At 38.9% G+C, this 26838-nt stretch overlaps 1 protein-coding gene and 1 long non-coding RNA gene across 2 annotated transcripts; both read left to right on the top strand.

Moving 5' to 3' along the window:
• The first annotated feature begins 1157 nt into the window (after window positions 1–1157).
• LOC139127882 (uncharacterized) lies at window positions 1158–13718 on the top strand. Its single transcript, XR_011551156.1, has 3 exons — window positions 1158–1425; window positions 9642–9844; window positions 13667–13718. It is a non-coding gene; the product is annotated as an uncharacterized lncRNA (long non-coding RNA).
• Window positions 13719–13941: 223 nt separating this feature from the next.
• LOC139127878 (uncharacterized) lies at window positions 13942–26714 on the top strand. Its single transcript, XM_070693735.1, has 5 exons — window positions 13942–14130; window positions 22768–23065; window positions 23517–23673; window positions 24836–25289; window positions 26311–26714. Exons 2-5 carry the CDS (start codon window positions 22773–22775, stop codon window positions 26532–26534), a joined length of 1128 nt encoding a protein of 375 aa, XP_070549836.1. The 5' UTR covers window positions 13942–14130; window positions 22768–22772; the 3' UTR covers window positions 26535–26714.
• Window positions 26715–26838: the final 124 nt, after the last annotated feature.

The following is a 26838-nucleotide window of genomic DNA, read 5'->3' as shown; positions in this document are numbered from 1 at the left end:
GCGAACTAATCCACAAACAAGCCTTGTGATACTAAAATAGATACAGGATAAATATGTAAATAATTGAATGATAAACAAGAGATTGTATTCCCCTTCATGAATAAGACAATGTTTGACAAGATATCACTCAGTTGGCAAAGGTAAGTGAAAAAACTGTTGATTAGTCCAATTTCAAGCCACAAAAGAACAACATCAATATTGAAACATAGGACCAATGTCCCTGAAGCTACTATAGACATGTATACAAAATTAAGTATTTCCTGACTGTATGAAATTATCTCACTAAGGTCATCACAGGGACCTGTTTACAAAATATTAAAGCTCTCTGACCAGTGGTCTAATTTAAAAAAAAAATATGTGACTAAATGGAATTATTTTAATTTTACCAATGGACCATTATTACATCAAAAATTTCAGAGATTAAAACTTTTATTTGATGGAATATTTTAACCTTCAAGTATTGTCAATATTGTAAAACTTATAAGTAGCATCTAAACGTAGCCATGAATTCACAATTTGCATACTGTCTCATGATATCATCATTTTGTGTGCTCGTCAACAGGTGCCATGGGCATGGCCAGATCGAGTTGGATTAACTCAAGTCAGCTTTGACTGATAAATCAAAAGAGTCTACCGATGTGTTTAAAAATGAATCAATCTATTAAGAACTTGCCTCAGGAATATGACTTTACAAACTGCTAATGACAAGTAGTGTTGAACATCAGCGAGCAGAACTGCCAATACATGTTTTCTTTGCGTGCATCACTTAAAAAGATGCGGCTATATATATTTGGTGGGGGATTTGAAAAAATTTTGATTGTAGACGGGTATCGACGGGGATCTATAAAAAAATAAGATTTCAATCGTGATTCCTCAAGCCCCTCCCCGCTCCCCATCGTTATTTGTGAACGCAGTCCTAAAACCGTGAACTTGTTTGGATATGCAAGTATTGCTAATTCTTCAACTGTACTGCGAGGAAATAATCATTCTAATCTCGATCATTTACTCCAGAAATTGGCTGCAGACGGTGTGGTGTGTGTGTGTGTGTGTGTGTGTGTGTGTGTGGGGGGGGGGGGGGTATGATATTCGTACCATCTGCTACGAAGGTCATCAATTATTGACTGGTTCCTTAAGGCGTGACCGACGCACAGCCCGAACCGTTGCAAACGTACATGCCGATGCAGAGGGGACCTTGTAAATGGTCCCTACATTTCAAAAGACACCCAAGCGCTGTTTTCAAATGCAAATCACGAATTACAAGGTGACATACTCTGAAACGGTGAACTGCATGCGTGTGTGCTACGACCACTTGGCTCATAAACCAAAGGAGAGGCCATAGAGCGACATTTTGTTTTTGAAACCGGGTCACGAAACCACCAGGCTCACTGTTTCTACACGAATAGGTGATCAGTTACAACAATATAGGTGAGTATGTTTCGAGTCAAAATTTTTGTCGTAAAAACCGTGAACTTGTTTGGATACGCAAGTATTGCTAGTGCTTGAATTATCTTTACTGTAAGGAAATACTCGTTCTAATATCAATGGTTTACGTCAGTGTCCAAAAATCTCTGGCGACTAAACGACCACATAGATAGCATATTGTTTTATCATGAGGGCATGGACAGGTTTTTAATATTCACCGCATCTAGGACTGTAACAGTTATGCTTTGAAATACATGCAATTGTAGGTCAAAGCGTGCGTTGTGCGGGTAACGTTAATCCCAAGGTTTCGGGACAAACTTATACTTGTCTCAAATAATCAAAAGACCTTATGTGAAACAGATGATGGCTTGCTTTATCGTTATGACCAGGACATTTGTAATTGAAGCTTCTTTAGATTAAAAAATCGATTAAAAAGTATAGTTGGCAAGTGTCGATTGTTGCTACTGATTGCCAGTTACTATTTGAAAAGTATGCGCAAGACAGACCACTTTGTTCCCGACGCCTCGTGATCTGTTTTCGTCATGTGTGCTACGGGGTCAAATAGCCCTATATCGGTGATAGGCTATTAGCTACTAAAAGATATGAAAGGAATTTGGTCACTTTTTTGGTCTACCACTTGTGGGGCTTAATTTGAAAGCCTTTGGACTAAAAGAAATTTATACTTCTTGTTTCACCTACTTAAGTCCAGAGTGGCGTTGACAAAGCTGCAAGCAGGGAAGTCAACAGGGCCAGACTCTTCTCCTCTGAGTTTTTCTTATATGAAAGCGACAAGGTGTCTGTACTGTTCAGTATGTGTTTTATACCGATGATTATTCACAATGTGTGTCCTCAAAGATTATCTGACGTTTTGTTGGTTGTGCAAGATCGAGTCTCTTTCTTGAATCTTCAGCCTATCAAATTGGCTTCAAAGCTCGCCATTCATATGTTAGCTATAACCATGGCTGCAATGTAAGTGTTAAGTTCATAGACGTTTTCAAAAGCTTTCAACCGTGTCACAGTCCCTCTATCCACGTGACCGTGTTAAACCGCTGGACATTGTTCAAGAAATTGATCACTCGCAATGTACCAATTTGCATTGTCAGATATCTTCTTTCATGGTACCGATCCTAGAGTATCTCTATTCGATGGGGTCGTTGTGTATCAAAAAGTTTACCGTCATTCACGGTGTTAAGTAGGGTGGAGTCTTGTCTCACAAGCTTTTCAGTGTATATGTTATGATTTGAGTTAAAGATTGATTAATTGTAGCGTTGGTTGTAACATTGCTGGTATTTTTGTAAACCACCTCGTGTACGCAGATGATATTTCTTTGAAGAGCCCGTCTGTGAAGGGTACTTGAAAACTTCTTAATATCTGTAGCAAATATGGTGATATTCATGACATTATTTTCAATGCAGAAAAAACGCAGTGTATGTGTGTGATATCCAAAGATGTAAGACGGACTGCATTCCTTCAGTTTATCTCAATGGAGTCAAACTTTGGTTTGCTGATAAGAAGAGACATCTGGGTTTATCTAATGACAAATATATTCAGTGATAATCCTGATAATGAACACCAATATTACATCTCTGCCAATATGCTTTTGAGACAACTTTCCTTGTCCTCAATAAATGTAAAGTGCAAGGCTATTTTAAGCGTATTGTTACCAATTGTACGTTTGTAATCTATAAGTCAGCTACAATAGCAGTACCCTGAAAAAGCTAAAAGTTGGTTACAACAATGCAGCACGCCTACTGTTGGGTTATGACAGGCGTGGTAGCGCCAGTTCAATGTTTGTCATTAATAGGATTGATGGTGTTGGTGCTCCGCTTAGAAAGCAGATTGATGGTGTAATGAAACGACTATCAACCAGTGGTAACATCACTATACGAAAGATGCATGATACTATGTACTTCACATCTGATTTGAGAAAACGTTGAATAAAGACAATTTCCTTACTCTGAGTCAATATGTATGGAATGCATTTCAAAGAGCGATTCTAGGTTCTTTTTTCGAACTCCATTATTATATTTATGTATTTTTTTCTATTCTGTTACATGGACGTGTATGAAGTCCGAAATAGAGAAATAATGATAGAGTTTCACGGTCTTAGTTTTTCGAAAATTCATTTTTTTAAATTCTCCATTGAAGTAGCACTGTTGGCGGCCATTTTGAAATTCAAATATCAATCAAATTCATAAGGGGTTGTGATGGCGAGGACATGCATTAGAATCAACGATCCTTGGCAAGACATATTCTTTTTGGAGCTTACAAAGCAGGATACACTCTTTTAATTGGATTGCAATTTGTTTCAGATTCCATGGTGACTTCTTTTGTAAACGTGATGCGGCTTTCATTTCCTCTCAGTTTTTGGATCCACCCCCCCCCCCCCCCGTTTGACCTTCTGTAAGGATCCAATAGTAAATCTCACACAGGCATTTCGATTGTTCGCCAAAATAATCGTTTAACCCTTTGAGTGCTGTAATTTTTCCCATCAAAATTTTAGTGCAACAGTTTACAAACTTTTACGATTTTTTTTGCATTTTTTTATAATTTTGAACCACATGGTCATCACATTTTATCGGCTACTGTTTCTAATCAAAAGATTTGGCGAAAATCTTAAAAAAATTGACTGGAATATATTTTTTAAATGCGACAAAAATGACCTTTGTGCTCAAATGGTTAATGATATCTAGTGCAACGCCTACTTTATTTTGGATGATTCAACTCAACGTCTGCTCAGAGGAATTGTCCTGTTTTGGGACTTCACACAGTTATCGTCGGAAAAGCCGAAACGTCTTATTTCAGTGTTTGAAAATACTGCCTGCCCGCCTGTCCGGGGCAGGTTAAAATGACGTCGGGCTGGTAAAAATTCTATCTTACCAGCCCGGTGGTCAGACAAGTTTCTCGTACGTTCCGACTTGAAGTCTGCGACCAGGATCAGAGACTACAATCGGTACAGCAACATGTCCCATTGTCTACGTTCAAGGGCGTCATGAGGTTGAAAATAGGTCAGGCTACCTGTACTTTACATGGACTACCATCGCGGCGACCCCGGCCATCAGCCAAGCTAAGCACCTCAGTGTCTTGTCAGAAAAAACAATCAATGGAATAAATTGATATTAAAAATACAACAGTCAATGTTTTTTTTTGTCAGAATATATTGCTTTTGGTTTGATTTTTTACCGTATGCTTTTCTTTTTAAAGCTTGAGCTCTTGTTCATCCAAATTACTCACTGTTTGAGGATTCTGGTCGATCTTAACCTAGCCACTACGTGATACACAAATGTACATGTGCTCGATTGGTCGTTTGGCGTGTGAGAGTGGAATTTCACAGATGAAGATTACCAAGACCCAGTACCAGAATAGACTCAAGAGCTCAACTATGTCTATGTTAATGATGATTGAGATGCATTCTCCTTCCATTTCTGTGTTTGACCCAGCTCCTGCAATCGAACATCTGTCACTAGAATTATAGCCTACCACCATTATATAGAAAACCCAGTTTCATGGAGAGATACAGGAGAAAGACTTAAGCCTAAGACAAGGTGTAGGCGACTGAGGAACAGACTGTTGCATGACTGCTAGATGTGGTGGAAGGGAAGTCTGTAGATTTTCCTTCCCCACAAACGACAGATCTGCTACTATCCATGCAGCTGCTATAGGCGCTGACTCGGACTACGATTGCAATTTTTCTGATTTGGATGCTGCTGATAGCAGTGACTTTTGAAATCCTTTATTTGTGTCTGGTGTACATTTCAACATGTCATGTATTCAGAAAATAAAATATGACTTGATCACATGCAGTTTCTGTAGTAATTCCAGTAATTGATTTGCAAAGTATAACTTTACCGTGTAATTTGCAATATATAGAAACTTGATGATCTAAGGCGAAAATGTAAAAAAAAATCCGGGCTGGCAATTTTCCGGAAGGGCAGGTAACTTTTGACAGTTACCAGCCCTACTGTCTGGTACATGACCTGGACAAATATGAACACTGCTTATTTCCACGGAAAAGCGGCTTCAGTGCTACTGTCGACATAATGCTGTAGTCCTCACGAGACAACTCTTCGGGAAACTTGGTTTGCGAGACGACTTATACAATTATTGAACTGGCTACCGTTTTGTAAATTAAAAGTGGTCTTGCTTCAGGATATCATTTACGTCAGAACAAGAACAAACCAAATTCTTAAATGCACAGTCCTGTTTGAAGTAAGGGTCACTTCAAAGAGGAACTTGGCCACTATCAACAAAAACAGACAAGTAAAATCGATTTAGGTCGCCTGTACCATTGTGTTGCACACATAAGTCAACAGGTCCTCTATGACGGTGTACGTTGACCGTCCAAGACGTAGCCATTCACAGCAGGGTTGTCGGTTGACGCTAGGATCCGTTGAGGGGGAAGTGCCAACTCTTATGGTCAGAGTGGTGCGCATGCATGGTTTTCACCGTCGTTGTTTTAGTGTGAAAAAGTATGATTTTTTGGCGCACTTTTTTATGTAAAACTCCAATTCACAAGTAAACATCGTTAACACAACCAGTGTGAGTACTGTGTGAGCCATCCGCTTAAAATTTGTGATTGGTTAGATTTTCTCTTTCCTTGGTAACTGTGGCAAAATTGGAACAGGTGACAGTATACCTTTAATATCTAAGGTCGAGACAAACATTCTCAGTCTTTACAAGGAGTATATTATGAATGATGTCATCATGTTAATTACGAATGTCGCAGTGTGGGGTTTTACGAGTGCACAATATACTTTGATTTGATTGGATACCAGGATAATTGTCTTATCGTGATTGGTCGTTTTGTTTTTTATATGATGGTTCAATGTGCGCTGAGTGTTTGTCAAGTTTTCACCTGACTGACTTTCATTTAGCCAATCATTAGTCTGTACATATCGCAATTGTATCTTAATCCACCAAAAGAAACACACACACGTCGCAGTACTTGCACGTTTTGTGTACATCTGTATGTCTCATTTGCATTTTTATCCACCAATAGTAATACAGACATAGCAGTACTCGCACCTTTTGCCACGTTTCAGTCCGTTAAAAGCAAAAGTGCGAGGAAACGTGCTTCAGTTCAAGCCTGTAGCCAGAACGGCAACATGTAAAACTGTGTTTCTGTATATTTCAGGTTAGTAGTTATATTTTTCACAGCCAGTTATATTTTCACAATTTTAATGTACTTTTTGCAACTCAGTACTGGAATAATTCAGTTAGTTTCTGTTTAATGTTTAATGTGAAAGCGTTGTAAGTAGTCTGTGTCAAAATAGTTCTTTCTGTCGGGATTATGTATATATGTACGTGTATTTTCTCCAGCAAACAGTTTGTTTTCTAATGAAAGTGTTTTGTGTTTTGTATAGTTTCAGTTCAAGCCTGTAGCCAGAACGGCAACATGTAAATGACACCACACCACCTAATAGTTCAGATGAGGTTTCTGACAATAGTCATGACTTGGTTACCTTAGACCAGCATTCTGACCCTAGTAATGGTGGTGGATAAAAATGCAAATGAGACATACAGATGTACACAAAACGTGCAAGTACTGCGACGTGTGTGTGTTTCTATTGGTGGATTAAGATACAATGGCGATATGTACAGACTAATGATTGGCTAAATGAAAGTCAGTCAGGTGAAAACTTGACAAACACTCAGCGCACATTGAACCATCATATAAAAAACAAAACGACCAATCACGATAAGACAATTATCCTGGTATCCAATCAAATCAAAGTATATTGTGCAATCGCAAATCCACACACTGCGACATTCACGCCCACTTTGGGAAATGGCGTCCTCGACATCAACTATGTACTATCACATGAAATCAAGGGTACATCTCTAAGGGTCAAATGTAAGAAATTTCGAGTATCCAATTGGCCTGGACAATATCTATCAGGTGGTTTTCTCTGCCTGGTTGAGCGCCGTAGAACTGATGGAGCACTGTCCCATTCTATTGGAGAGATATTCGAGTCACTTTGACTGTTAATAGTAGACTCCGAGGAATGATCATTACCATCACTTGTGGGAACAGAATGCAAGTCTGAGGAAAGTAAATTACCGGTGTCAGCAGTTACTGTGTCTACGTGTAAAGGGGATCATTATTACCACCATTACTAGGGTCAGAATGCTGGTCTAAGGTAACAAAGTCATGACTATTGTCAGAAACCTCATCTGAACTTTTAGGTGGTGTGGTGTCATTATATACAGAAACTAAATCATTGGCTAAACTATAATCTGATCTGGGTGGGATATCGGTGTCAGAGGGAATTATGTAGGTGTTTGGATTAGATGGGATAAATTCAGGGCTATAAGGGTCTAGAGACTTGTTGAATGTAGGTGAAGTTACCTTTGATGTCACGCGGATTAGGTGTGGAGTTTCATCATTGATAATTCCAGGCCTATAATATCTGCGCCTGAAAAGATCCAAAAGTTCTGTCCTTGCATAAATGTCCAAGATTATCGTGCAGTCCTATCAAGGCCTCTTTCCTGTACATCTCCGGTAACACTAGTTGTAAGTGCTCCTTGTCATGAAGTATACATTTTCTGTAGAGGACACCATCCTTAAGAACAAGACGCTTCCACTGCCATAACAGCTGTTTCACTTCTTTACGTTGGTTTTTTATTTTTGGTCTCCGTCCAGTGGTAAACTGATGCATTATTGGCCCAATTACTGGATCTTCCATTTGTTTTGTTTGCCAGTTGATAAGGTTATGAAATGTAACTCCAGTTAGTCCACCATGGTCCACTGTCATACTAAGTGACTCTACGCATGATGCATCTCTTGCATGGTTTGCTGCCAGACAGACTTCATGGACTATGTCACTTTGCACAGTAGTTTCATCTTCTGGTGACTCTTGTAATTTCCAGGGAATTCTTGACGATGCATCTGCTTCAATGTTTCTCTTCCCACACCCATAGACAATGGAGAAGTCGAACGTTGAAAGGTAAGAAAGCCAACTGTGCCCTACTGCATCCAGTTTGGCAGAAGTGAGTAGGTATGTTAATGGGTTATTATCAGTATATACCGTGAACTTGTGTCCATACAGATAATCACTGAATTTCTGTGTAACAGCCCATTTAAGTGCCAGGAATTCAAGCTTGTGTGCTGGGTTGTGACGTTCAGAGTTGTTTAACCCTCGGCCTGCATATGCAATGACTCTAAGAACACCTTTCTGGCGTTGATACAACACTGCACCCAACCCTGGGAACTTGCATCAGTATGGAGCTCAAATGGTAAAGAATAATCTGCAAAAGCCAGTAGGGGTGTTGACATAAGTGTCTCCCTCAGACTATCAAATGCTTGTTGTGCATCATCTCCCCAGTTGATCTGTTGGAACTTCCCAGACTTGTTTCTTGCTTGCAGCCCACGTGGTAAATCATTAAGTGGTGTGGCTATGGTACTGAAATTCTTTATATACCTTCGGTAATATCTGGCAAAGCCCAAAAATTGTCTTAGCTGTTTTACAGTAGTAGGAACTGGCCAATCTTTCAGGCAGATGTTTTATCGGGATCAGTTGCAATTCCTTCGGAAGAAACAATATGTTCCAGATATTTCACCTTTCGACGAACAGGTCACACTTTATTGCCTCTAACTTCAACCCATTTGCTGCCAATCGTTGGAATATGCGCTCCAGCCTTTTCAAATGGTCGTCGAAGGTCTTGGAAAATACAATTATGTCATCTAAATATATTGTGCACTCGTAAAACCACACACTGCGACACGATTACATTTTCGAAATGAGCACTAGTTATATTTGTGACAAAATTCACCTTGCTCTCATTTCATATACTATATAGATGATTAGTATTTGTCATGTATTCATTTTTCAGAAAATTTCACATTTCCCATGTAGATTTTCTTAATGTGATATGACTTGAATGGAGAGACAATGTAGGACAAAGCAGGGATAAATAAAATATGTCCATCAAATCTGCATGAATTGCAAATATAGAAATAAATATGCACATCGGTTTAAAAAAACCCATAATTTATTTTGTAACTGAATTTTCATACTATTGCCTTATTTGACTTTTATATGGACGGTAAAGTCCGAAATAAAGATATAGAAATAAATAATAACATCAAATAAATTTCGAATAAGTAAAAAACGAAAGCACAGCGGTTAAATCTATCTGCCTTAATCCAACTTCACATTCCTGTCTTCATAATTGTGTTTAGTTTCCCTTTCAACCAACCACAACTTTGTTGTTTTTAGTGACGAGACGTCTCTCAAAGTAAGACCATGATGGCACGAAGACAAGTTTTACACCTGGCACTGACTACTTTTTTCAGCTTTGTTATCGGATATATGCTGGCTCACCTTGGAGTGCATGAAAATCGCATCGCCATGCGATCCCAAGATAGTGACAGCGCTCGTATGTGTTCCGATATCTTGAGAAAGGCTGAGACATGCAAAAGGTGGGTTAGAGTCTTCAAGGAAGCGTGCAACAAATTACAATAGTTGAAGGATCGAAAAAAACCCTCTGTGTCTGTGTATCACTATATGTTCTGCTGCTGCAGTGATAAATCATACTGCATTAAGTTGGAATACGCCTCGATAGTGAAAGATGTTAACTTTTGCTCCAACTTTCCTCAAAGAATATTTCAACCATTCTCTTTCAAAATCAATAATAAAAATCAGGGGTCACGGTGCAAAATTTGGTACTAGAGAAACAAATAACCCATGATTTACCGATATTTAAATTCAAAATGGCCGCGATTCCTGTGCTGAATCTACGGAGAAAAAAAATAAAATTTTCGATTTTCGCCAAGGGCTTTAAAATGAACAACGTCAAGAGGTAGATCAGAAAAGTTTGAGAGTCCGAATATCTGTCTCCGAGGCGCATTCTACCTTAACGTAGAATCTTCGGGACAGATATTTGAACTCTAAGATATCTAAATACTTCTGAAAGTCTTGGTGGAAGAAATATTTCAACCGTCAACGTTTATATCAAAATTCGAAAGTTTTATTATTTCTCCATAAAGTCACAGGGATAGTGGCCGTTTTGAATTGCAAATATCGGGAAATGTTTGGTAATTTGTTTTCTACTATCAAACTTTGCACGGTGACCCCTGATTTTTATTGTTCATTTTGTAAGAGTATAGTTAAGAGTTTCAGTAAGGAAACTTTGAGAAAAAATTCAGGTCTTTTTTTTTTCGAGGCACGTACTACCTTAAAGGTATTTAATCACCTGTAATCTAAATATGCCCATATATGGTCAAAAGGGCGTTCCTTGGTTAACAAAATGCCCATGTGGGGGCGCTGTTTTAGAAAAGCGGCCACCCGCTTAAAATTTGTAATTGGTGAGATTTTGTCTTTCCATGGTAAATGCGGCAAAATTTGAACAGGTGACAGTATACCTTTGACTCTTTAGTTCGCAGAATCCAAAACCGCCCTGTTCTTGCACTCGTGTAAACTCCTGAGACTGGTAGTAATATTATAGACAGATGGGTCTCATTAGGTGTTATTCAGCATCAATCGACATGCCTTTGGTTTAAGAGGACATGTCAGTTTAAAACATAAAATTGAATTTATTAAAATATTCAAAAGTCACAAAAGACTATCCATATTTTATAATGTTAAAATTAAACTGTATTCTAATATGGACACATTTTCTTCCACCTTAGGCAGCCCTATTCAGATCCAATCTATGGAAACTGATACAGTTAGACTCACTTTCCATTTCATGTTTTGAAAGTTTAAAGAATTTATCTTCCAAAATTCATGGAAATGGTATTCACTGTTATTTTAGTAGTTTACCTTAAGGTGTATGGAAACGACAATCTATACACGTGTAAATTTAATCAAAACGACCACACGAATACCATTTCCTTCTTGTCTCAGTGGCTTTTCTACTTTTGTCTTAAACGTCTAAACGCAAATCAAAGGTTTGGCGAGAAGAAATTGCCGTCTCAATTTTACAATTGATAGTGAACGATACGCAATACACATGAAGTTTCTATCACAAATATGAACAATTTCTATAATCACATTTTCATCGCTCGAGCTCTGATGGTGTTTTTTTCCTGTCGTGGCTTATCGATCAAGAGGCAAGTATGCTGGCAAACAAATGTCGATATTGAATAGCATAATAAGACTGCTGATGTGCAGCGTGCTAATAAGATTATCTCTGATTTGTCCATTGTCACTATTCACAGCGACTTAGGGAGTCTATTTGTATTGTTTTAATTATATTGGTAAGATTCAGCTACCCAGTTGGATAACAGCTTCTTAGATGCTGCACATTAGCCCGAATAAGACGACGCGATTACCCCTTTGAGTGATGTAATTTTTCCCACCAAAATTATAGTGCAACATTTTTCAAATTTTGAAAAAAAATTCTGTAATTTTTGGTAATTTTGGTTCAAATGGACACCATATTTCATTGGCTACAATGCTTTAGCAAAATTCTAGCAAAAATCTAAAAAAATTGACTGGGGCATATTTTGTGAAGGTGACAAAAATTGACTTTGGCGCTCAAAGGGTTAAGGTGACGAATGGTATTTGCAGTCTTATATTATTCGGAAAAAAACGAAGCCTGCCCTATATCTACAGTACGAAGAGCTTCAGGCGATAACATGATATGACCGTTTCTGATGAAAGGGAATTCTTTATCCATTGTCATTCAAAACGGGCGTTCCTTTCATAAATTGAGTGACCTTGTGCAGGTGAGCGTCAGGGGCAGCGAGCTCGCAAGGTCATCGTGAAATTTGATGTCACAGTGTCTGTTAAGGTAGCCGGTGCCTCGAAAGTGAAGGACTTAAACCTGTTCTCAAGCTTCACTCGATGAAAACCACCACCTATTTTACTACCAAATACACAATAAAAATGAGGGATCATCGTGCAAAACTTGGTACTAGAGAAACAAATGACAAAATGGCCGCCATCACTGTGTCAACTCTCTGGAGAAAGACCAAATTTTCGATCTTCAGAAAACTAAGCAGACGAAAATGTTTTTACTTCAAGAGTTGCGAAATGAGCCCCTAAAGGTTGGATGATCAGAACAGAATCGTATAAGATGGCGAGTCCAATGTCTGTCCCAGGTGCATTCGATCTTTAAAGGGACAAAGTCACCCATTTTGCATGAATTTTGTTTGATTCAAGATACTACTTATATTGTTTGACATGTTGAAAGATACTGAATGAATGGGTGACCAGCCATGACATATATTAGACAAATTAAATGAAACCATGGCAAAAATGAATTAATGGTCATGACCATCAATTCATTTTCGCGATAGTTTCGTGTATCGTGTCTAAACCGGTGTCGAATATCTGCATGGTCACCCATTCATTCAGTATCTTTCAACATGTCAAATGCATTCATCTTCGGAGCATGTGGTGTTAGTGGTCCTGACCCACGGGTAACTGCAGCAATACCTTAGGTCAGTCTCTTCTAGCTCTGCATGCATCGCTGCGATATGTGCATCGGTGAGTTAGTTGTCCGGCTTGACTTATATAGTAGCAGCAACATGCGGCTTTGATCATTGAGGTAGTATGCACCTCGAAAGTGAAAGACTTCAACTCTTGCGCTAACTTTCCTCAAGGAATCTTTCAATCATTCTCTTTCAAAATCAAGATTAAAAATAGGGGGGGGGGGGTCACCGTGCAAATTGTGGAACTAGAGAAACAAATTACCCATGATTTACCGATATTAGAAATTCAAAATGGCCGTCATCCCTGTGTTAACTCTATGGAAAAAAATTAAATTTTCGAATTTCGAAAAACTAAGCTGGTGTAAAGTTTTCTTTTACCAAGAGCTTTAAAATGAACCCCAACATGTGGTATATCAGAAGAGAATTGTGAAAGTTTGAGAGTCCGAATATCTGTCCCCGAGGTGCGTTCTACCTTAACAATGCACGCTTTGCAATATATTCCAGTCGATTAGCTATATCAATTTCAGCATTTGGTATACTAGTACCCGTGACACTGCGACTTACTGCAGTGTAAAGGGGCTCTCCTGCAGTTTCATATAGCAGTTCATCGGAAATTACTGACATTGTCCCATAGTTCGTATTGCCATTGGACTTACAATTGCATTGGGCTGTCTTCCTGTATTTCATATCGCAGTGATGTGGCTTGTGCTCTGTGCTTCACAGCATTGCCTCAAGATACTGCAGTAATGTAAATTCTGCCTATACAGATTACTTCAGCCGCTCAACGGAAGGATTGTCGGAGCTAACACGGTTTTAATGAATAAAACAAAAGATCATAAATTTTTTCCTTTACCGTTCGATCAGATTTCAAGCAGAACCGAATGGGAAACAGGCAACGAAGACGGACACAGGGTAAGTATCCATTGGAAATGACTAAAACACTGAATGCTAACTCAGTTAAAAGTGCGATGGACAAGGGGGATTTTTTACTCATTTATTGATTTATTTGTTTGTTTGACTGTTTTATTTATTTTTTATTTACACTAAGTTATAACTCATTTGCATTTCTATCTCTGTCTGTCTCTGTGTCTGTCTCTCTTTCTGTGTCTGTCTGTCTGTATCTCATGGATGAAGAGCACGAAAAATATTCTTAGACTGCGGTGCCAACGTAGCTTCAACAGTCAATCTTTTCAGGGAAACGTACCCGGGTGCAAAAGATTACATCATCCACTCGTTTGAGATTGATGCAGGACTGGCACCATATTTTGCATATTATCAGGACAAAGGTCACACACTCCACTGCCCTGTCGGTGTTGCTGACAAGGACGGTAAGGCAATACACTTTCTTGCACGTCCATGCTTTCACTCAACTTTGCTTGAAGATGCCAACATTCTCTTTTGCTTACTCCGGGACGTTGAATAAAGTAGACTTCATGTAGTTTAGCATCTCGCCTGAAAGTCACATTGTAAGGGCCAATAGCTGTACCTTTTATGCTTCTTTAACCATAATAATGTCAAATTAAGTATGCATTTTTACTCCCGAAAGCAAGTTGAGGTACACAGTATTCAACGTCTAAACACAGGCTGTGCGTGTGTTGACCGCATTGATATTGTTATCGGTTGAATTCAAGTAACGACCATAGTCATTCAAAACCCATCGTGTATAAGGTGTGTTTACTAGCTGATTAGAAAGTGCTTTGACACGATGTTGGGAGATGTTGACGTACAAAACAAAAAATAGTTGGCACAAGTGGCGCTGTCTCCTATCATTTTGAGTAAGCATTTGATAAAAAAATGTAAATTTTTAAACAGAAAATCTCACTCAGTCGCTGTCACTTCAATCTCTAACTGCAGGGCTTGCACATTTCAAAGTTAACTCATAAAAAGAAATTACACGGAAAGTTTAGTTCTTCAATTTTAAGTACGTTCCATAAAGAATGTAGCGACTAAGCTTTCCTTCCTGTGTCATTCATTAAGTGAATAATCTGAGCTGCAGTAAAACCAAATGAACGGAGATACCAAATACCTTCATTCATGTATTTCCCTTTGAAGTCACTGTTTGTCATGAGGGACAACAAACATGCCGGGTTGTGCCTCTCTCTCTCTCTCTCTCTCTCTCTCTCTCTCTCTCTCTCTCTCTCTCTCTCTCTCTCTCCACACACTCTCACATACGGTGTAGATTTTATTTCCATGGTAATCAGACCATTTCCCCTTATCTTTGTGACTTTTATTGGTCGTTTGAAATTATTGCCCCTTACATTTGTTTTGCCTAGCCCTTATAAACAAGACGTACTCATATACTTAAACACACTATCAAATAAACTCTTCACACTTTGCAGTAACAAGAAACTACACTTATTTTATCAAAACAATGACACAACAAACACTTGTCACAGGTAGTGTCAGACTCTATCACCGGTCTCTTCGAATCTGCCTTCCGTTTGTGCAGTCAATCTGTACAGTGGTTTGCTTTGAAGCATTGGCATTAGACGAACTACACATATTGTCGAAATCGAGGTGTTGCCAACACTGTCGGGTGCAATTAACAGCTGAGAATTTTAACATATGTCAGGGGAGGAGAGAAATCGAAGGATAGACATGTCACCAAGGCTGCGCAATAAACTTGCATCAATGGACAAAAGTTGATTGGGGCTCAGCTGTACAATAGCTTAGTGCTGTGGTCACAGTTCACCAGTTTTATGCTTGTGCAGTTAAAATGGCAACTCTCAATGTCTACCAACATATCGTGGCTGAGATGTGACAACAGTAGCCGTGACCCCTACGCTCTAGTTCAGGCGTAGACCCTAGAAAGATGGTTCAGGGCTATTCTCTGGAAGTTGTAGTGGGCAAACTATTGTTGATAGTGGTCAACCTAGACATTTTATTGTCGTCAAAGTTGTTCGAACTGTTAGTGTGATAGGTAAAATGGCTGTTTTTAGTCATAAATGGTACAACAGCCAATAACCTTGGCTTCAGTATAGGTAGACTGGGAACCTGAAGCAAACCTATTGAGCGTACGTTGTTATTGCTTTCAAAGACGCAGTGTTGACCTTTGAAACTGTCAACGGCATCATTTCAGGGTTGCACCTTCGACGCACAATTGTCTCAAAGTTTGTTCCAATAAAACACGTACCTTCGATGCTGAAGACCTTCAGGAGATAATTATGGATGCGTTCTGCACTAATTGATGGGCTGGACATTTATTTGAGATTTTCAAAATGTACATATGTCGCACTTAGAGTTCAGAGCAATTGTTTCGGGAAGATTTTGGGTAGACAGATGTGCAATGTAACTCATCATGGAAGCTGTTACCACGGTTTTCCGTAGATTGGCCCATGACAACCAAACCCTAATCCAGTCTTCCACAAGTCCTTATCCACGTTCAACAAAGAGGGCCTCCTTATGGAATTTGTAGGATATTTTGGCACTAGTGTTTGCATTTCTGTAAAGACCAAAGGCCATATCGCTATAGGGAAAATGCTAGACTTGAGTGAGAAAGTGACGCTTTCTCGCAATTGGTGAGAACATCTTGTTATTCTCACCATTGTCAGTGAGACATTTTGAATTCTCACTGGTGAGTGTGAGCAGTGAGAAATGCCACTGTCTGGTGAGAATCAAGGATGGTAACAGATTCTCACCGGTGAGACTGGAATTCTCACCAAGCACACACAGTCAGAATGGTAATTTTCCCTGTGAGAATGTATCATACTCATCATTTACTGGTGAGAATCAACCAGACTCGCCGTTTATTGGTGAGAATCAGCTAGACTCGTTATTCACTGGTGACAATTAACCAGATTGATTCTGACCATGGTAAAACAAGTTTGGCTGATTCTCCCCAATGAACGGCGAATCTGGTTGGTTCTCACCGTTGAATAATGAGTATGATACATTCTTACCGTGAAAATAACCATTCTCACTAGAATCTGTAGACTAGTCTAGCCGGTGAGAATCTGTGATCATACTTGATTCTCACCGAGGAGTGCATTTCTCACTGCTCTCTAGTGAAAATTAAAAACAAGCGACCTAACGGCCGATATAGCTTTGCTGTGTTTATGTAGAACATAACTATTTTTAACACATGTTGATGAAGAAAGTGGAAATCTTTGATAGCTCATTTCTGTGGCCAGAAAAAGTGGCTAAAATAGCTGCAAAAATACACAATTGAAGATTTCATCATAATTTGAATATATCACATTGGATCATCCCTTAGAACAAGTCAACCAAAAGTATCTGACAAGTAGTTTTTCGAGAATGAAATTTTCTGACCAAATGGCAAACATTGCCTTCAAAATTAAAAATTGCAGATTTCACCATAATTTCAATATATCATATATCAAAATAATCCCTTGGAACCTTTATACCAAATATCAAAGCTCTCAGACTTGCAGTTTTTGAGAAACAAATTTTTTGACCAAAAATGGCAAAAATTGCCCCCAAAATATAAAAATTGCAGATTTCATCATAATTTCAATATATCACATTTAGTTCATCTTTAGGAGCCTGCATATCGAATTTCAAAGCTATCAGACAAGTAGTTTTGGAGAAATACATTTTTGACCAAAAAAGGGAAAAAATTGCCCCCAAAATACAAAATTGCAAATTACATCATATTTCAATAAATATCATTTAATTCATTTGTAGGAACCTGTATACCAAATTTCAAAGCTATCAGATGAGTATTTTTGGAAATACACATTTTTTGACCAAAAATGGCAAAACTTGCCTTAAAAATACAAATTTACATATTTCTGCACAATTTGAACAAATCTGAAATAGATCATCCCGAGGGACCTATGTAATAAATATCAAAGCTATCTGACGTGTAGTTTTGAAGTAGAAGATTTTTTAAAGATTTTTTGAACAAAAACGACAAAAATTTAAAATACAAATATGCGAACCACGATTTGATCAACTCTAACTGAAGTCACCCTAAGTAAATTGCATATCAAATTTCAAAGCAATCGGACGTGCCCTTCCAGAGAAGACGATTATTTTACCAAAAACAGCAAAAATGACCCAAATACAAATATGCAAATTTCCACACAATTTGAATAAACTTGAGTGAGGTCACCCCAAGTGAACTGCATATGAAATTTCAAAGCAATCGGACTTGCGGTTTCAGAGGAGAAGGCAATTGTTGACGGACGGACGACGACGACGACGACGATGACAGACGACGACGGAAAATCAACCTATTCGATAAGCCCCGCGTCACTGAAAGCGGAGCTGAAATATCTCACTGACAGCGGTGAGAATAACAAGAGATTCTCACCAATTGGGAGAAACCGTCACTTTCTCGCTCCAGTATCGCAAGTTCTTTTCTGATGGTGTATTTATCTACAGAATCAGTGGGTTGGTAACAGGATGGGTAAAGCCTGTCATTACAGATTTATTACCGCCACTGGAATCCCAGATGTTTAAGAAATGGACAGTATCGACTCTGATGAAGATGTATTGGTAATTTTTCAAAATGATTGTATCAGTGAAAATGTTACCTCAGAAAGCGTATGTCTGTATATACAGTAATTAATGACACCGAACATTGAAGAGGACATATTGGATTAAAAACTGGGAGTATTGTAAGTCGTTTTGTTTTCAATTAATAATATAGTTTTCTGCCCCTTAAAAACACTGGTGTTTCCTGTGACCCTCCTTAATTTCTCGCGTAGTAAATTGATGCCCCATGAAATCCGCCGGCTCCCTGGAAGTAAAATCTGGAGACGAGTTTCTTTCATCGGTAAGTTTGAAGAAGCAATAACCTTTAGCTTCGCCGATGAATTGCCCTCTTCAATAACTCATTCCGTCCGTTGTTGATTGTACCTATAATATGACCGCTTTTCTAAAATAGTCGAGTCAATGACATCAAGGTTGACTGGCGACGGCCAACGAATTTCCAAAAGCTTGAAAAAAAACGCCATTGTGTGTACGGGGCGTACACCGTCGGACTGTGTGCAATCCATTCAGGTGGGTTTGTATCGCGCTATTGTGAAAAAGCAAGGGTTCGTGAAGCACCAAGATCTCCAGGAAACCTACTTGAGGTCATGGCTTTTTTATGACATTACAACGTGAACGCGGTAGAATCACAAAAACTCTTGCTCAGTTTGCCACAGGTGAATAATCATCGCATCACAACAGACAGTGCTCGCCAAAGAACAAATCACGGGCGCTCGCTGCATTTCTGGGATGGCAACAATTTCATTGGATATAGTTTTTGTCTTGTACACTGGCTCTTGCGTGCTGCACAGGTGTTTCAAAATAGTCGACTGAATAACGCCCTGCGCGAAATCGCGGTCAGCGGGTAGCATGAGTAACGTGCAGTGGTACGTGGGCGTTGTATGGACCTGCTGTAGCGCTCACGCACCTCTGCACTCAAGTAACGCGCTTACAGATATCGCGCGCAGGGTGTTAGGGAGCCGTCATTATATACAACCTGGGGGGGGGGGTTTGGAGGAATTTCATCGGACACTCCCAAATTTCGAGTAAGCCCCTCCCCAACCATTGTGGATTTTAGTAACACCCCTCTCTAAACAGAATTTTGACTGACCCCCCTCCCTTAGAAAAGTTACATATCAACACATGTTTTTGTAAAATTTCCAAAAATACAGCAACAATGAAGACCTTTCAAATCCTGATGTACGCTGCTAGATTATCATCGGTTATCTCATGACAGTTGAAAAAGGTAAAACCATCAAAATGAAATTCAAAGACGCGTTAAAATAGATATAAAAGCTCATGCTATCAACCAGTATCGAACCATATAGGAGAGCAACGCGAGAGACTAGACGGGGAAAGTGTCGGGGAAGGGTGTCCTATCTGAGGGGAAAGGTGTCGGGGAGGGTGATCCTATCTTCCGTGGAAGATTTTGAGAAATTGATGTGTGCAATGTGCAGTCTGGTGCAATCTGAGAGGTGTTTTTTATTTCTTTTTTACTAGTAACTAAACTGTTAGCACACCCCAAGGAAGAGAGCACGAGAGGGGCTCCCCCTCTCGCATCGAAAAGTTTTTGAAATTGATGTGTGAAATGGTGCAATCTGAGAGGTATTTCAACTTATTTTGCATTTTAGTAAAACTGTTTGAAAAATGACATTGAACACTGATATTTTTATGACATTTTTGCATGATCAGTGTTTTAGTCACAATATTCATAACCAAACAATGAAAATACATTTGTTACTGAACAGTTCAGTTTGCCAGAGATTGATGACCAAAGAATATGTAGGAATGAAAATCTACGATCTTCTTGTGTCGTTTGCAAAATCTTACATTTCTGTAAACGATATTAGAGGACCATCAGTCAGAGACAGTATTTTTTAATCCATTCATTATTTCTTTGCAACCTCGCCAGCCGTGCACTTTCAGCTGCCAGCTTCTAATGAAAAGCCGACTGAATACGGCTTGGTAAATGTCAAAATAGTCAAGAAGTCCATTAAAATATCCGTGATAATAACGGATGAATTCACAACAGTTCAGTTTTGTCCTACATCGTGTGAAAAGTTTTGAGAAATTGACATGTCCAATGGTCATGGTGCAGTGTGGTGCAATCTGAGTTTTTTCAATTTGTTTTTTTTTACTAGTAAAACTGTTAGAACACCCTAGAGCACGAAAGAAGGGGAGTGTCCCCCTTGCATAGAAAATTTTGAGAAATTAATGTGTGCAATGGTGAAATTTCAATTTACTTTGCACCAAATCTTGAGTAAACCCCCTTCTTTCCCTCCACATTTTGAGCACCCCCTTGTAGCTTTTATATTTCTGAGTGACCCCTCCAATTCCTCCGACCCCTACAGTCCGTAAATAATGACGGCTGCCTTACTCTGCAGCCGACACTTCAGCATATCAGTGATGAACTTTACTCAGTGAAATTATAACCATTCTAGAAATGAGATGAGCGTTCATGGAACTAGTGAACTGCCTTTAATTACGTGTGGTAGTGGCATCTTCACTGACCTGCACCACATCCCTACCACTACTGTGACATTTGCCATCAAAGAGTACTTGTACGTGTTGACCTGCCATGAAGAATATGTAGACAATAAGACATCAGTATTTTCCCAAAGTGTAATCAATAGATGTACTTGCTCTCGCCTTTAGAGGGATGAGCTGACCGAGAAATATATCAATGTTCTGCCAACAAGGGTTAAAACAGGTCAAGAACGACTGTGTCTTTTGGTTGTTTTTGTTTGTTTGTTTGTTTTTTGGTGGGGGAGATGGGCCAAATATCTTGACGTGACTTTAGCCAGATGTTGTAATATCCTCGGAAGATCATTAATTTTCGACTGGGGAGGAAACTTACGGTTATTAATCATGTCGGATGACGTAATTCATAAATTGACCCAGAATTTGAAAAAGTAAGCATCCTGGGAGCCGTCTCCAGATCCTCCGGGATAAGGCCCTAATAGTTTGTTAATACAACGTACTGATATGTCCTCCGTTTCGTTCACTCAAATCCTGTCAGACCCGCATTTGGAGATTTCACAAATATTCGGAGGGGGGGCCGTGAAGGGTGGGATATGAACGGTTTGGACAGGGAATAGTAGACTCCGGGCCCCACAGCCCCTCGTTCGCTACTCAGCTCCATGCTCAACCATATGGTGATGCGCCCTCAACGGTCTTTCTAGTAAGCGAGGCTCACCGAGCCAACCAGCCAGTCAGACAGACAGACACAGAGAGAGAGACAGGCAGACATACAAACAGACAGACAAAAGGATACACAGGCAGACAGAGACTGACAGATCCACAGAGACAGAGAGCCACAGACAGAGGCACTAAGACACAAGACAGAGAGCCACAGACAGAGGCACTAAGACACAGAGACAGGCAATACCATACGGTGTGGGTGAGGTTGCAATCTGAGTTATTTTGAATTTATTTTGTACTTAGTAAGACTGATAGTTTTTGCTTGATCACTGATTGAGTAACAATAGTCAACAATCCAACATTGAAGAAAGTGGACTTCATGTATTTTGAAAATGTTGGCGCCGCCCAAGGTGGCGCACCTCCAGAGAATGAGAGAGTCAGATTTCCAACAAATTTTGTTACAATTTCTTTTCTGTGGTCTGCTATGATCAATTGTTTTTTCAAGACATTACTGCATCAATGTTTTTTCTTCTCCTTCACCTATAGACAATTTTTCCCCAAAAATCCTCCAGCCCCTCCCCGAAATCAAATGGTTCTCCCCCTAGGAAAAGCAAGCCTTGACAGCGGATCTTGTCTGATAATGTCTGTTTATAATGAGACTAGTAGAAGATTGTAAGACAATGTTAAATTTTCGGACAATGTGTAGAAATGATCTCCTATTACCTATATCAGAGAAAGAAAATTATACAAAAACTGAATACTTGGTGTGGAGGGGCATGCCCTCTTCAAAAAACTACAGTATTGAAATTTGTCTTCTTCGAAGCTTCTTCAAGGTAATACCCGCTGAACACATTCTTCCTCTCAGAGTTGAAACAGGACGATATAGAGGCGAGACAGTGGCCAATCGTACATGTAAACTATGTGACTCAAATGATGTCGAGGATAATGTTCATTTTATTTTCCATTGCTCATTGTATGATGACTTACGGTTTTCTTGCTATAATTCTGTGAGTGAATCTTGTCCTGAATATTTTTCTTATGATGATATACGTAAGCTGAAATATATCATGGTAAATCACCCAAGAGTTACCTCAAAATTCATTGTTAGAGCCTTTAATAGGCGACGAAATGTTTTGTATGTTCCTAATTAGTGATTTGTGAGATTTCTTTGTTTTTCTAATTATATAGCACCCCCAATGATTTGTTGAATGAATTATATTTCATAGTGACTTATAAGCCCGATGGGCTGGGTAATTCATCTTGTATTTTGCTCTTTGAGTTATATACTTTCGTATATATATACATGTCACTATAATAAACATACTACTACTACTACTGTATCCGCAAATGTTTTTATCTAAACATATTTACCATATGATTCATGGCAGGAAATATGACTGCGTATAACGAGGGAGTGTGGTTTCCAGGGAAAGAGAACGCTGGACGGGATATGCAGTGGGGAGGCGGAAGCCTATTTGTCAGTCGAAAAGAAGGCGTTGATAAAGAAGATGGCGGTAGAAGAAAGTTGTCTAGACATGACGTCATCCCTACGGTTGACCTGTCGCAGTGGATACAACGAAACGTCGATAAAAAAGACTATGTCATTTTTAAGCTGGACGTTGAGGGCGCAGAGTACGGCATTTTGCGGAAAATGCTAAAAGATGGGACATTTGCATGGATTGACAAGTAGGTATATAGTTTCATAGAAGTTCATTGTCTCTGCAACCGCCATACAGTATGGGTTTGTCTTAATCCATTTGTCTACCTGTTACTGTGTCTCTGTACCTCTGTCTGTTGCCCTGTAGCATTGTCTGTCAGTCTGCCTTTACCAACCTCTATCTTTCTGTCTGTCTCAGTGTCTCTTTGTCGCTCTCTCCTCCCTCCCCCCTCTCTCTCTCTCTCTCTCTCTCTCTCTCTCTCTCTCTCTCTCTCTTTCTCTCTCTCTCTCTCTTAGGTAGAACAGTAAAAATATAGTATGCTGATATTTATCCAACTGTTCTTTGAGTCGACGAAAGTGACACGAATTTGTAATAATATCTTATGACTGCCAATATTGAAAGCAACCGCTGTAAAATTAAAATGCCAGCGTCTCTTTCTAATTAATTGACACCGTGTACATATCTTTGTCGGGTGCCAGATTTTATGGGGAATACCATGCTAGGCAGCCAACAGGCGAAACAGCCGAAGAAAAGAAACGGATCACTACCGCTGTGGCAAAGCAACTATCAGACATCATCACGTGGTCAGCAGAGACAAGACAATTCAAAGATTTTGACAAGGTTAACTTACCAAGGGTAAGTAATAGAAGTTGGCCATTTTCCTTTTAAATCACAACATCCACTCTACGTCGTTCAGGCATCCTGATAGCTGCGGGTGAATTTAAAGGGATACAGTTATCGGAACTGTGCCGAAAGGTCACTAGGGACCCCTACGACCGATGTAAATACTGTATCCAAGGTACGTTGGCGTTTGATGAAAGTTAAAACGTGTCTGTGATAATGTACATACTGAAATTTAAATGTTGCAGTTTCAGTTGACATGATGCATCTATATATATAGTGCATGAAATACATTGTTTGTAAACAAGAAGGCCGTACATGCGCAGTTCTGACGACCGCCTTCCTTTAATCCCTATAGAGTTTTCACAGTTTTGTTAGAAAACCTATTGTGAGAAGTTATCATTTGGTAAAAATCACAGGTCCTTACAATAGTCCGTGGGCTAGAGGGGGTCTACGTGCACCCCCACAGGATAACACACCTGTGTTTTTCAGAAGCCTTGGGATCCCTAGAATACGAAATGAATTGTCTGATCTATATGTCTAGCTAAAAAATTGGTAGAATTTGACGATAGCTACGAAAGTAATTTTTGATATAAACTTTGGGGCATAGGGTAAGTTTGGTCATATTCCATGAAAACTATACAAGATATTTCCCAACATTTTTTCTGTTAAAATCTATTTCATATTTCTGACATGTCCCTGTACCAAATAAAACAGATTTCATGCAAAGCATTGCATGTTTTATTATGTCTAGCTAAAAAATTGGTAGAATTTGAGATTTACTGTGGTTTGCCATGTTAAACTTGGTGGTATGCAGGACGTGAAATGGAAAATCTTGTTGTGTTATTATGGATTTGTTAGATTGATATTCAATAAGTTGGAAAAGATTTATATGCTTATTTTTTGTATAGGATGAATTTTAAGTCAACGAATAAAACGTTTGAAAAAAAGGTATTTCTATAGAAAAACTTTAACTTCTTTGCATTGAGCAAGCAAATTGACTTGGTCAAAATGCATCTGTATGGTGACAGAGTGGTTTGGCACGCAAACTTCCCTGCAAGGTAACCTACTCTGATTGGCTTGTTTCATTTTAAGTCGTGAAGTGAAGAAAAACAATCATATTACATACCCTGGTGTAGGAGTAACATTTCTTGTAAATTGTGTTTTTCTTTCTCAGATTTCGGATGACACACCTGGTTCAGTAGGGCAAACGATCAATAGCTGTGACGTCATCAATGAGAAAACTGTCGTGTCCCTTGTTATAGAAGTTGGAATGAATGCAAAAAGAGCGCGAAAACTAATCGCTACAATAAAAGCATATCCCATTGATGTGCCCTTGACTTTGTTCGTGTACGGTGACTTTGCCGAGGAATTCCCGGATCTTGTTAAAGAGTGGAGTACAAAGTATGAAATTGGAATTCGATGTGACGGACCGATGTCGCCTGGTCACTGGGAAATACAGTACTCAAATGCCATAAGACTTTCAATCGTCAGCGCCGAGAGGAGATTGTCTGACATTGGTCTCCAAGCTCGCTATATTCTTCCGCCGGGTGTCAACAAAGTGGTTTCTGACGTTGTTACGAAGAGGAAATTGCGATTGATACAACCCACGACTACATTCCCGCCACAAGGTATATAGTATATCATAAAACTCGTAAATTAACTAGCCATTGAGCTGATAATGACAAAGACGCCCGATTCTTTTGATCCTAATCATCGTTTCCCTACAGGTCATTTTCCTGTCGGGTTCCTTGAAAAAGCTCTATGTGTCTAAATGTATAAACCTCTGAAAAACACGCGAGAATTGTCATAGTAAAGTCAAACCATTCAGGGTTACTGGCTCTGTTGTTTTGTTATTTCCTTGGCATCTGTTTACTAGAGCCATCAGTTTTCACGTTTTACCCAGGGTTCTCTGAGAAATACCCGGTCTTCAGTTCTTACATACAGAAAACGCGCACGCTAAGATACATACGTACATACATACACACACGCACACACACAGACATATATATATATATATATATATATATATATATATATATATATATATATATATATATATATATATATATTATTATATATATATGTAAATATATATATATATATATACTGTGCCCAAGTTCAGAGATTGCCATAAAGCCATTTTGGTGAAAACCGGAGGGCACATTGTGTGTGTATATATATATATATATATATATATAATATATATATATATATATATATATATATATATATTATATATATATATATATATATATATATATATATATATATATATATACTTTTTAGACATATAACATCAATTTTCGATTCAGCTCTTTGTGAGGTACTATCGAGCCATTCACACTTTGCAGCCCTATTTAAAGTTGGAATTTGTCTGTTTTGTGATCGTGACGATTCATGAAAGTGAAGTTTAAAGATATTACCAACACTCTGTAGTTGGTATCATTTCATGTTTATACCGTTCGGCTTCCCTTCCGCTCACGCCATCGGCACAATGACAGAACCGTTTCTGCTGTAAACGTAATATTTGCATAATATTACATGATGAATAATGACATATGCACAATAGTAATATTTCCACTAATACCACTGGATAATAAATGTCTGACACCTAATACTGATCCCCTATATCTGTGTTTTTTTTTCCAGCGACTAGTGGTAATCTTACATCAGAAAACTACCACAACTGTCGAGATGTGGAGAAAGTTCCCAAGGCTTTAAAAATGATTCACGATGGATTGGCCAAGTCTGGAGGAATTTTAAGTCTGGACTCTGATTTCTCCGATAATTACATGATATCAGTTTTCTTGTTAGACTATCTTTACCAAAAATCAGGACATGAAATTGTGGATTTTTCCAAATGTATTCGGTAGCGCGACAGTGTCCATGACTGCCCCCACAATATACACAGCCTAGAGGTGTTCTGTCTTATGTTTTTAAACTTGTTAATGACCTTAATTTGTTAACGAAAAATTTTCCCTACAACAAGCGTTTTAAAGGGGAAGTTCACCAAGGATGATTTTACATATGTGGTAGCTCTATGGTCATTTACCCAGGAAAAACTATTTTCACCATTTATAACTCGCAGGGGTTTTCACAAAAAACGATAAAATAGTACAGGAAGTTGCCCATGTAATTTGAATCATGGGAAAAAAGTTCCAAACTTGGAGCTTGCAT

Source organism: Ptychodera flava, unplaced genomic scaffold (assembly GCF_041260155.1).
Source record: "Ptychodera flava strain L36383 unplaced genomic scaffold, AS_Pfla_20210202 Scaffold_39__1_contigs__length_1403739_pilon, whole genome shotgun sequence".
NCBI classification, from domain to species: Eukaryota; Metazoa; Hemichordata; class Enteropneusta; family Ptychoderidae; genus Ptychodera; species Ptychodera flava.
The sequence above is the reverse complement of the archived record's forward strand: the minus strand, read 5'-3'. Positions and strand labels throughout refer to the sequence as shown.

Excerpts from the sequence above, each read along its gene's own strand:
- LOC139127878 (XM_070693735.1), top strand. The coding sequence starts at position 22,773 with ATGACTGCGTATAACGAGGGAGTGTGGTTTCCAGGGAAAGAGAACGCT. Across the intron at positions 23,674-24,835 it reads ACAAGGTTAACTTACCAAGG|ATTTCGGATGACACACCTGG; the intron begins GTAAGTAATAGA and ends TTTCTTTCTCAG. Across the intron at positions 25,290-26,310 it reads GACTACATTCCCGCCACAAG|CGACTAGTGGTAATCTTACA; the intron begins GTATATAGTATA and ends TTTTTTTTCCAG.